Below are 12,760 nucleotides of genomic sequence, written 5' to 3' on the forward strand. Positions count from 1 at the left end.
CAGGGAAGGAATCTACTCAAATTACCCACATTGTGACAGCTTTGAAATTACATGCATGTGAGACTAGAATGGTTTATAATGGCAATATTTAAAGAGTAGTTGTGTCTTTTTTGAATAACCTAAATCTTACATCAGTAAAAGGCTACTATAGTTATTAATACTTCAATCCAATTGGGTTCATATTCCCCTTCCTTCAACACAATTATGTGTTATATGTTGTGTTGTTACTCTGTTATTATGATGAACTGCAATCATAGACCTATGGTCACGTTTCAATTATGTGCAATTCCAAAACAAATATCCCAGTAATTTGGGGTTAAAGCTATTAAGGGTGTTTTGTGGTAGTTTATAGATAAAGTCGTTCTAAAACGTAAACTAGAAGGATAAAAAGCTAATGAATCAGTGCAGAGAATGACGGGAAATAGTTGCTGCTAGGGCGTGGATGTGTGTGAGTGGCTGGCGATAGGGGGTCGTGGCGTTGACATTTCCAGAGTTCTATTCTGATTGGCTCTTATTTGAAGAAGCTCATGGGTTCTTTCAACTATTAAGTGCCTCCCCATCGCTCTAAAGGACATTATAATGCAAGGGTCCTCCTTTTTGAGCACAAATAGAATTTTCTTTCATTTGGAGGATATATAGCTTACTTAAAAAAAATATATTTAAAGTTGTAAGGTGGACCATATTTCGCACTGGAGCGGTGCGCCATGCTCTCTCACACCGATCTCCTGGATGCTCGGCTCGGTGAGTTATCATCGCAAAACTCCGGTCTTCAACTATACTGTAAGCTGGAGCAATTTCTAATCTAACAGTATTATGAAATTAAATTGACCCATTTGTCTTTGATGTCAGCCCGTTGCATCTTAGTAAAATAATTGTTTCAAAAACGAATAATTTCAATCCTGCCATGATGTTATGTGTAAATTCTGAAATGTTGATGTTGATTAAATGGAATTTGTGAGTCAAGCAGAGGATGGATTATATGTGTAACACTTTTAGAGTACTCAGATGAATAACAATTGCCTGTAATTTGACAAACATTTTACATTTCACATCAGGGAATTAAGATTTGACCCTATACAGACAAATGTATAGCTCGTTCTTCAAATGCATAATTTCAGTAATTGCTGATTGTGTTTTATCCCTCACTCAAGGGTCTCAGAGTTGTTCTCTGCAGCGCTAAATGTGTTGCCATCTCTCTCGCTCTCTCTCTCCCCCCGGCAGGGATGAAGGATGCTGCGGAGCTGCTGGGGAACCGAGACCCGATGAAGTGCCGGATGAGCGGCGGGGTGGCGGACCAGGGAAACATGGACCCTGGCCCGGACACCGTGGAGGGGGCCACCTTGCTGCCCGAGGATGAAATCCCCACAGGTGGAGCCAACCAGCCGGGCATGCCGGTAAACAGTAAGGACACTGAGAAACAGCAGCAGCAACAGCAGCATAATTCTAGTCAGACTGCGAACCAGCAGAAACAGAAGCGGCATCGAACGCGCTTCACCCCAGCTCAGCTGAACGAACTGGAACGGAGCTTCGCCAAGACCCACTACCCAGACATCTTTATGCGTGAAGAGCTGGCGCTGAGGGTCGGCCTCACCGAATCCCGTGTGCAGGTAATCCCGTGTCCTGGGGTATTGATGTTTCTTTAGATTACATTTACCCACAAAATGTCCTGTTACATTTATATCATAAACATTTGGAATCACATAATGATTAGGCTACTCATACAAACATATTTTTTATATATTTCTTAAAACGAATAAGCCTAAATGTTATGCAAATGTATTGGTTTTACAAAATGTGTTTATTAGCCTAACTATGCAATTCACTATTTGATATACTGTAGCCAAGAGAAGGCCTTTAAAATGTTATTATAATAGCCCATCAACATTTTAAACAATTATTTAGCCTTGCTGTATATTTAATCTATATTGTTAGAATTAGGCAATACAAAGTGTCAATAACGCAATGAGCATAAAAACAGCGTGTCCAATATGTATCAACATGTATCCAAGCAAATGTTCCACCCATATAAGAAAACAAGTAAACTTATTCTGATATTTAGCAATATGAACAGAAGAACTGATGCACAATAGCATAACATTGATTTCGTTATTTTATAGGCTAAGGGGCAGGTGATTGAAAAGTAGAAAGACACATCAGGGTCAAAAGCGTTGTCCATGGTGCTGGTGCACCTCCCCAACGCTTGCTGTTGCCCAACGTGTGCACGACTAATATCATGCCAAACCACAGTTCTACCAATGGCAGCGCTATTCCTTGTATATAATCCAGTTTAAATTAGTTTAATTGAATAAGAAACATGCTATTTTATTATTTATAATATTTACTCGATTCATTTCTAAACAATACTTGTTGTTGACGATCCCGGGAGAAGCTACCCTAAAGCCATTTCTCTTTAGGGTAGTCGTTGTAAAAAATAAAGCTAATTTGTGGCAGTCTATATATAGTAGGTCATTCCTCAAATAATGGAGGAAAGTTCATCTTGAAACAAAAACGATGCCTTGGAACTTTCTTCTCATTCAGCAAAGCATTGTTTGTATTAAGACCTAGCAAAGTACAATTAGAAATGCACATTGAACGTCACAGAGAAATAATAATATTTTCCATAGTTTATGCACGGTGCCATAATGCTTTAGGAAACATTTATACGGGTAACCTACAAGGATGCCTGCATGTTATCAATTTGAATATATTCATTGGTTTTTGTCTCTAACCTATACCTTTAGTGCGTCAAAAACGTCATACATATTTTGACATTTATTTTAATATTGTTTTTTATTTAGAATGGCATAGTCTAGGCCTATAACATAAAAACATTTTAATTACGTGGATGTATGCTGGATTTCTAAGACACTATAATAAAACCAAACACATTTTTATCAACCTATTTGTCTTGTTTATAAATTGACAGATTATTAACCAATGATGTGAAATTCATGCAAATTACCCTCATTGCAATAAAGTATATCATTAGTCATGGCTACAATTAAGTCGTTTTTATATTATAAACAAACACTAAAGAAGTAGGAAACCAGGCCTATCTGATATCTAAACCTACATTTCTGCAAACAATGCATTAGATCTGCAGTGTAACTTCGCCCATTTGTTGCCGTCCTCTGGAATGGTCTATCAGCTACGTCTTAATAGGACGCTGTGCGAGACTATATTGTACTTTGTTAATGGAATGAGAAATTGCATTTTCTTTCCCCTCGAGTGTAATGGATTCGCTCGGCGTTTCACGGCTGGCTGAAGGGAATGAGAGCGAGATTTTAGATTTAATACAGCGGCACAGACTCCCGGACCCGTGAACACATTAATCATGCCTGGAATAGCGATGAAATCTTCATAAAGCTCTATCCATAAGACCCTACAAGTATCCTGCCACGCACTGCATGTGTGTGTGTTTTTTTCATACAGAGTTTTATGATTGTTTTAACAATTATTTAAACCACTGATTTGAGTATTTTTATTACGTAAATACAGTTTTAACCACTCTTAACGTCAGACGCTGCTTCCGTGCGAAGTTGGTTTAGAACATTGTTTTAGATTCGAATTCCGTATTATAGTAATGGATTTAATCGGAACGGTCCATAGACCATAGAGATCCTGTGCAATTACTGCTCCGAAATATGATGCCTACCTACACAAGGTTCAGTTAACGCCCCTTGCAGGTCTCGAACCCACAACCACTGCTAACTACTGCTTCAATAAGGGTTAACCCATAGGCAAGGTTCATTACATTATTCAAGTATATTAAAGAATATGAGGGCCAATTTCTAATGTTAATTTTTGAAATTGTACCTTATTTATCCAGGTTTAGTCTCTGACTAAATAAAATGTTAAAAACAAAGCTGGTAATTTGTAAGACTTTTGGATATCCCTCTATATTCCCTTTCCACGTTTAGCCTACAAGAATAAATGCTATATGTTTGAAATGTGTTATGTAGCCTAACCTTTCTCATGCCCTCTTTCTTTTTCTCTCCAGGTGTGGTTCCAGAACCGCCGTGCCAAGTGGAAGAAGCGTAAGAAGACCACCAACGTGTTCCGCGCACCTGGCACTCTGCTACCAACGCACGGCCTGCCTCAGTTCTCTGCTGCGGCTGCCATGGAGAACAGCCTTTGCTCCTTCCACGCCAACGACTCCCACTGGGCCACGGGGATGCACGGGGTGTCCCAGCTCCAGCTCCCCCCGGCCCTTGGCCGCCAGCAGGCGATGGCCCAGTCCCTTTCCCAGTGCAGCCTCGGGGCCGGCCCGCAGCACAACTCCATGGGCCTGTCCAACGGCCTCTCCTCCAATGGCCCAGGTCTGCAGTCCCACCTCTACCAGCCCCCGTTCCCCGGGATGCCCGCCTCCCTCTCCGGTCCAACGAACGTGTCAGGTTCGCCACAGCTGTGTAGCTCTCCGGACAGTGACATGTGGAGAGGGACAAGCATTGCCTCACTGCGACGCAAAGCGCTCGAGCACACAGTGTCCATGAGTTTCACTTAATGACGTTTGAAGATGACCCCCTTTGTTTAGCTTCTAGCTGTACCCCGCCATTTTAAGAAATACCTGTGTGAAGACTACTCAGGACTCAAAGTACTTCATGAGAATAACAATGAAATAGAATGGCCAGACTGGAGTCTGAGTTGTGTTCAGATGTCATAATAAAAAACCCAGATGAAGTCGGCTTGTAAATTTGGTGAAGTGGACGTGAGAAATAGGCTAATTTACCTGCGTCTCAGAATGTCTGTTTATCTTAACGTCCATTTTCCCAAAAATGATTATCTCACCTACTCATAATTATATTGTAATTATTTGGCCAAAAATCCTTGTCATTTTCTGTTTTTCATTAGGTGTGGCTGTTGCACGCCATAGGAAAGTAAGATATCATGTCAGTGAATTTATTTGTTTTCTAAGCTGTTAAATGCTTTAAATTAAATTGGGAATCAAATTTCTAAATGCCACATGTACTGCATGTTTGAATGGGTCTGACGCATGCGCAGTGAAGTGGATTTGACCCCTGAAATAGCCTATTTTTCTTCTGCTGCCTCGTTACCGAAATGCCCACTTGTTCACTTCTTATGGATTTAAGAGAATGGAAATGGTGTAAGGACTGTTATGTAGACTCTGACTCTTTTCCAATATCCACACTAGCATAGGCTACTATGAAGAAATGTACTGGTCATGCATTCTAAGTGGTATATATAGGCCTAGCAATCTTTTTGTTTTACATCTATGCTGGGAAGTGCATAGAGTGCATAAGATTGTCTGGGAGTGGTATGATTGGAAGGAGAAAACGGAACATTTGCTGTTATTGGCAGAGAGACTTGGAACTCTCTTTCTTATTTGTCAATTACTCAATTTACCACCTGCTGATAAAAAAAACTCCATTCTAACAAAACAGGCTGAAACTTCAGGCAGTCTTTTCAAACAGCCCTAACAATAATAGGTCATTTTCATAATTTCGCAGTGTGATTGCAACCTAATAGTGTGGGAATATATATAAAACACAGAGGATCACGTTTTTGACTGCACTGGGACTTTAAGAAAGAAGAGTGAAAAAGAAACAAACAAACCAATTTCTACATAATCAGACTCATCTGCATGTGTTGGCCACGTGAAAAATGGGGGTATTAACATTTATAAGACAAGAAAAGGAACCTTTAAGTAACCTGTTCTAGGATGTTTTGTGTAGATAAAGCATTCTCGTACCCACTGGTCTGTTTGTGATATGTTTTAACTTATTGTTTGTGCTTTTCTTAAATGTTTGATCTTACACCAAATTGCATCACAATGTTTCCTTGAAAGGCTTATATTAATTTATTGTAAATGGACAAATAAAATCATTTTCACTAAGTCAAATTATGATTGGTTTATGTCTCAACATTAGCTTAGTGTTAGAGAAAATGTGGGCTCCTTTGTCACATGCTTCGTAAACAACTGATGGAGACTAAAAGTGAAATGCTTACTTATGGGCCCTTCCCAACAATGCAGAAAGAATAACATATAAATAATAGAAAAATAACAACACAAGGAATATATACACAAGGAGTAATGATAACTTGACTACATACACTGGGCACCAGTACAGAGTCAATGTGCAGGGGTACAAGGTAATTGAGGTAGATATGTGCAGTTGAAGTCGGAAGTTTACATGCACTTAGGATGGAGTCTTTAAAACTTGTTTTTCAACCACTCCACACATTTATTGTCAACAAACTATAGTTTGTACTATACTATACTTTGTGCATGACACAAGTACTTTTGCCAACAATTGTTTACAGACAGATTATTTCACTTATTTTACAGTGGGTCAGAAGTTTACATACACTAAGTTGACTGTGCCTTTAAACAGCTTGGAAAAATCCAGAAAATTACATCATCACTTTTGAAGCTTCTGATAGACTAATTCACACCATTTGAGTCAATTGGAGGTGTACCTGTGGATGTATTTCAAGGCCTACCTTCAAACTCAGTGCCTCTTTGCTTGACATCATGGGAAAATCAAAAGAAATCAGCCAAGACCTCAGAAAAGAAATTGTAGACCTCAAGAAGTCTGGTTCATCCTTGGGAGCAATTTTCAAATGTCTGAAGGTGAACGTACCTTAGTGCGAAAAGTGCAAATCAATCCCAGAACAGCAGCAAAGGACCTTGTGAAGATGCTGGAGGAAATAGATACAAAAGTATCAGTAAAACGAGTCCTATATCGACATAACCTGAAAGGATGCTCAGCAATGAAGAAGTCACTGCTCCAAAAGCCCCATAAAAAAAGCCTGACTACGGTTTGCAACTGCACATGGGGACAAAGATTGTACTTTTTGGAGAAATGTCCTCTGGTCTGATGAAATGTTATGTTTGGAGGAAAATGGGGGGGGGGGGGGGTTGGCAAGTCGAAGAAAACCATCCCAACCATGAAGCACAGGGGTGGCAGCATCATGTTGTGGGGGTGCTTTGCTGCAGGAGGGACTGGTGCACTTCACAAAATAGATGGTATCATGAGGCAGGAAAAGGATGTGGATATTTTGAAGCAACATCTCAAGACAAGTTGAAGCTTGGCCGCAAATGGGTCTTCCAAATGGACAATGACCCCAATAATACTTCAAAATTTGTGGCAAAATGGCTTAAGGACAACAAAGTCAAGGTATTGGAGTGACCATCACAAAGCCCTGACCTCAACCCTATAGAAAACGTGTGGTCAGAACTGAAAAAGCATGTGCGAGCAAGGAGGCCTGATTCAGTTTCACCAGCTCTGTCAGGAGGAATGTGCCAAAATTCACCCAATTTATTTTCAGAAGCTTGTGGAAGGCTACCTGAAATGTTTGCCCCAAGTTAAAAAATGTAAAGGCAATGCTACCAAATTCAAATTGAGTGTATGTAAAACTTCTGACCCACTGGGAACGTGATGAAAGAAATAAAAGCTGAAATAAATAATTCTCTCTACAATTATTCTGACATTTCACATTCTTAAAATATAGTGGTGATCTTAACTGACCTCAGACAGGGAATTTTTGCTAGGATTAAATGTCAGGAATTGTGAAAAACTGAGTTTAAATATATCTGGCTAAGCTGTATGTTAACTTCCGACTTCAACTGTACATATAGGTAGGATGAAGTGACTAGGCAACAGGATAGATAATCAACAGGAACAGCAGCATATGTGATGAGTAAAATAGTCTAGCAAAAAGGATCAATGCAGGTAGTTAAATAGTTAACAAATAGCTACTCAGACTAACTATTTAGCAGACTTATGGTTTGGGGGTAGAAACTGTTCAGTGTCCTTTTGGTTCCAGATTTGGTGCATTGGTACCGCTTGCCATGCTGTAGCAGAGAGAACAACAGTCTTGGGTGGCTGGAATATTTGGCGATTTTTAGGGGCCTTCCTCTGACACCGCCTAGTATAGAACTCCTGAATGGCAGGGAGCTCCGCTCCAGTGATGTACTGGGCCGTACACATTGCCCTCTGTAGCACCTTGAGGTCGGATGCCAAGCAGTTGCCATTCCAAGCGGAGATGCAGCCAGTCAAGATGCTCTAAATGGAGCAGGTGTAGAGCGTTTTTAGGATCTGAGGGCCCGTGCCGAATAATTTCAGCATCCTGAGAGGGAAGAGGCATTGTCGTGCCCTCTTCATGACTGTGTTTGTATGTTTGGATTATGATAATTCCTTAGTGATGTGGACACAGAGGAACTTGAAGCTCTCGACCTGCTCCACTACAACCCTGTTGATGTGGATGGGGGCGTGCTAGGCCCTCCATTTCCTGTATTCCACAATCAGCTCTTTTGTTTTGCTGATATTGAGGGAGAGGTTGCTGTCCTGGCACTACAATACCAGGTCTCTGACCTTCCTTTAGGCTGTCTCATTGTTTTTGGTGATCAGGCCTACCAACGTCGTGTCGTCAACAAACTTAATGATGGTGTTGGAGTCGTGTGCGGCCACGCAGCCATGGGTCAACAGGGAGCACAGGAGGGGGACTAAGCACGCACCCCTGAGGGGCACCCGTGTTGAGGTTCAGTGTGGTGGATGTGTTGTTGCCTACCCTCACCACCTGGGGGCGGCCCATCAGGAAGATCAGGATCCAGTTGCAGAGGGATGTGTTTAGGCTAGCGTCACTGGGCAGCTCGTGGCTGTGTTTCCCTTTGTAATCCATGACAGTTTGCAAGCACTGACCCATCCGACTAGCGTCAGAGCCTGGATAGTAGGATTCGATATTGGTCCTGCATTTACGCTTTGCCTGTTTGATGGTTTGTCGGAGGGCATATCGAAATGTCCTATAAGTATTAGTGTCCTGCTCCTTGCAAGTGGTAGTTCTAGCTCACTGCAGATGTTGCCTGTAATCCATGGCTTCTGGTTGGGATATTTACATTATATATTGCATCCGGAAGGAGTTTTAACAAGAAAATCATGTCTCTATGTACATCCGAAAACTGAAATCATCTACTAAGATTGAAAGGTGTGGGAGCAGCAATCATATTCAGCGACCATAATGTCATTAGGCCCACCTCGACCTGTGAACGGTTGATGGTCACACACTCATACCGGGTACCGGTAGTAAAGCTGTCACTACGGTCACATGACGATCGTCGCTTTGGCTGTGACGGTTAGTCGGTCACTCTGTTTATAATTTGTATTTGTATTTATTATGGATCCCCTACTTTTCCTGGGGTCCAGCAAAATTAAGCATTACAATACAATAACAGATTTCACAACACACTGTGTGCCATCAGCCCCTACTCCATCACTACCACATATCTCCAATACAAAATCCATGTGTAAGTGTGTGTATAGTACGTATGTTATTATGTGTGTGTATGCATGTGTCTGTGTGTAACGATTGTCTTCCTCTTCTGATGAGGAATAGGATGGATCGGACCAATGTGCAGCGTGGTAAGTGTCCATATATTAATGAAATATAACCGAACACAGAATACAAAGAGAAATAAATGAAAACCGAAACAGTTCTGTATGGTAAAACACAGACACAGAAAACAACTACCCACAACCCATAGTGGGAAAACAGGCTGCATAAGTGGTTCTCAATCAGAGACAACGATCGACAGCTGCCTCTGATTGGGAACCATACCAGGCCAAACACAGAAATACAAAACCTAGAATACACAACATAGAATGCCCACCCCAACTCACGGCCTGACCAAACTAAAACAGAGACATATAAAAGGAACTAAGGCCAGGACGTGACACTGTGCCTATGTATGTGTTGCTTTATAGTCCCTGCTGTTTCATAAGATGTATTTTTATCTGTTTTTTAACTCAAACTTTACTTCTTGCATCAGTTACTTGATGTGGAATGTAGTCAAGGCGATATGTAGTACTGTGCACCTCCCATAGCCTGTTCTGGACTTGTGTACTGTGAAGAGGCCTCTTGTGGCATGTCTTGTGGGGTATGCATGGGTGTCCGAGCTCTCCACCAGTATATCAAACAGACAGCTCGAGGATTCAACATGTCAATTCCTCTCATAAATACAAGTAGTGATGAAGTCAATCTCTCAATCCACTTTGAGCCAAGAGAGATTGACATGCATATTATTAACGTTAGCTCTCTATGTACAGCCAAGGGCCAGCCGTGCTGCCCTGTTCTGAGCCAATTCCAATTTTCCTAGGTCTCTGTTTGTGGCACCTGACCACACGACTGAACAGTAGTCCAGGTGCTGCAAAATGAAGGCCTGTAGGACCTGCCTTGTTGATAGTGCTGTTAAGAAGGTAGAGAAGCGCTTTATTATGGACAGACTTCAATATGTTTTGACCATGACAGTTTTGACAGGTTACTCCAAGCAGTTTAGTCACCAAAACTTGCTCAATTTCCACATTATTTATTACAAGATTTATATGAGGTTTAGGGTTTAGTGAATGATTTGTCCCACATACAATGCTTTTAGTTTTTTAAATATATAGAACTAAATTACTTATTGCCACCCAATCTGAAACTAACTTAACTCTTAAGTGTTGCAGTAATTTCAGTCGCTGTAGTAGCTGACGTGTATCGTGTTGAGTCATCCGCATACTTTACTCAAAGCCAGTGGCATGTCGTTAGTAAAGACTGAAACAAGTAAAGGGTCTAGACAGCTGCCCTTGGGAATTCCTGATTCTACCTGGATTATGTTGGATAGGCTTCCATTAACCTTTTGTGACTAGGGGGCAGTATTAAAATTTTTGGAAAAGGGATATTTTGTCAGGACAAGAGGCTATAATTGACAGCTTAGGATAGAAAACACTCTAAAGTTTCCAAAACTGTAAAAATATTGTCTGTGAGTATAACAGAACTGATATTGCAGGCGAAAGCCTGAGAAAAATCCAATCCAGAAGTGACTCATCTTTTGAAAGCTCTGCATTCCAATGCTTCCCTATTGAGTAGTGAATGGGCTATCAACCAGATTACTTTTTCTCCATATTCCCCAAGGTGTCTACAGCATTGTGACGTAGTTTTACGCATTTATGTTGAAGAATACTCATAAGCGGCTACATTGTGCAAGTGGTCACCTGATGGCTCTCAGAGTGATTCTCGAGTAAAATACAGAGGTAGCCATTGTTCCAATCGGTCCTACTGAAAAAACAATTGTTCCGGTGGTTATATTATTGAATAGATATTTGAAAAACACCTTGAGGATTGATTATAAACAACGTTTGCATTGTTTCTGTCGATATTATGGAGCTAATTTGGAATATTTTTCACGGTTTTCGTGACTGCAATTTCCGGGTGATTTCTCAGCCAAACGTCAAGAACAAACGGAGCTATTTCGCCTACAAAAATAATATTTTTGGAAAAAAGGAACATTGGCTATCTCACTGGGAGTCTTGTGAGTGAAAACATCCGAAGCTCATCAAAGGTAAACAATTGAACTTGATTGCTTTTCTGATTTCTGTGACCAAGTTACCTGCGGCTAGCTGGACGAAATGCTATGCTAGGCTATCGATAAACGTACACAAATGCTTGTCTAGCTTTGGCTGTAAAGCATATTTTGAAAATCTGAGATGACAGGGTGATTAACAAAAGGCTAAGCTGTGTCTCAATATATTTCACTTGTGATTTTCATGAATAGGAATATTTTCTAGGACTATTTATGTCCGTTGCGTTATGCTAATTAGTGTCAGTCGATGATTATGCTCCCGGACCTGGGATGGGGAGTTACTAGAGGTTAACTTCTCTAGGGTAGGGGGCAGCATTCGGAATTTTGGATGAAAAGCGTGCCCAAATTAAACAGCCTGCTTCTCGGGCCCAGAAGAAATGATATGCATATATTTGGTCGATTTGAATAGAAAACACTCTAAAGTTTCCAAAACTGTTAGAATAGTGTCTGAGTATAACACAACTGATTTGGCAGGCGAAAACCTGAGAAAAATCCATTCAGGAAGTAGGATTTGTTTTGTTTTTGTAGTTTTCTATTCAATGCCATTATAGTATCCATCGACTAGGACTCAAATTGCAGTTCCTATGCCTTCCACTAGATGTCAACCGTCTTTAGAAATTGTTTCAGGCTTGTATTCAGAAAAATTTGGGAGTAAGAGCAGTCGGAATGAGTGGACCCTGCCGTGTCACAGATCTTTTTCATGTACGCGACCGAGAGACTGCCTTTCTCTTTTACCTTTTATATTGACCACGTTATTGTCCGGTTGAAATATTATCTATTAGTTAGGCTAAAAACAACTTAAGGATTGAAAATAAACATTGTTTGACGTTTCCATGAACTTTACGGATACAATTTAGATTTTTTTTGTCTGCCTGTTGTGACTGCGTTTGAGCCTGTGGATTACTGAAGAAAATGCATGAACAAAATGGAGGTTTCTGGATATAAAGAGAGACTTTATCGAACAAAACAAACATTTATTGAATAAATTAATGTATTCTGAGTGCAACCATATGAAGATCATCAAAGGTAAGTGATTCATTTTATATCTATTTCTGACTTGTGTAACTCTTCTACTCGGCTTGTAATGATTTGTCTGCTGGGGGATGTTCTCAAATAATCGTAAGGTATACTTTCGCCGTCAAGCATTTTTAAAAATATGACACCGTGGTTGGATTTACAAGAAGTTCATCTTTAAACCTTTGTAAAATAGTTGTAACTTTGCTGAATTTTTATAATGAGTATTTCTGTATTTGAATTTGGCGCTCTGCAATCTCACTGGATGTTGGCCAGGTGGGACGCTAGCGAGGTTAAAGAACCCCCTCTGGGTTCTGTTAGACAGGTAACTCTTTATCCACAATATAGCAGGGGGTGTAAACCATAACACATGAACGTCATCTGTTA

At 40.6% G+C, this 12,760-nt stretch overlaps 1 protein-coding gene across 2 annotated transcripts; it reads left to right on the top strand.

Annotated features, from left to right (window-relative positions):
- Nucleotides 1-569: 569 nt before the first annotated feature.
- Nucleotides 570-5,860, top strand: otpb (orthopedia homeobox b). 2 transcript variants are annotated; one of them, XM_020463918.2, is made up of 3 exons: nt 570-741; nt 1,222-1,607; nt 4,001-5,860. In XM_020463918.2, the coding sequence occupies exons 1-3, from the start codon at nt 705-707 to the stop codon at nt 4,502-4,504; spliced, it is 927 nt and encodes a 308-aa protein (XP_020319507.1). In that variant the 5' UTR covers nt 570-704; the 3' UTR covers nt 4,505-5,860. The 2 variants fall into 2 exon arrangements, with proteins under 2 accessions (XP_020319507.1, XP_020319498.1); XM_020463909.2 differs by having other exon boundaries at nt 581-780.
- Nucleotides 5,861-12,760: the final 6,900 nt, after the last annotated feature.

The sequence above is a fragment of the Oncorhynchus kisutch genome, linkage group LG3 (genome assembly GCF_002021735.2).
Source record: "Oncorhynchus kisutch isolate 150728-3 linkage group LG3, Okis_V2, whole genome shotgun sequence".
NCBI classification, from domain to species: Eukaryota; Metazoa; Chordata; class Actinopteri; order Salmoniformes; family Salmonidae; genus Oncorhynchus; species Oncorhynchus kisutch.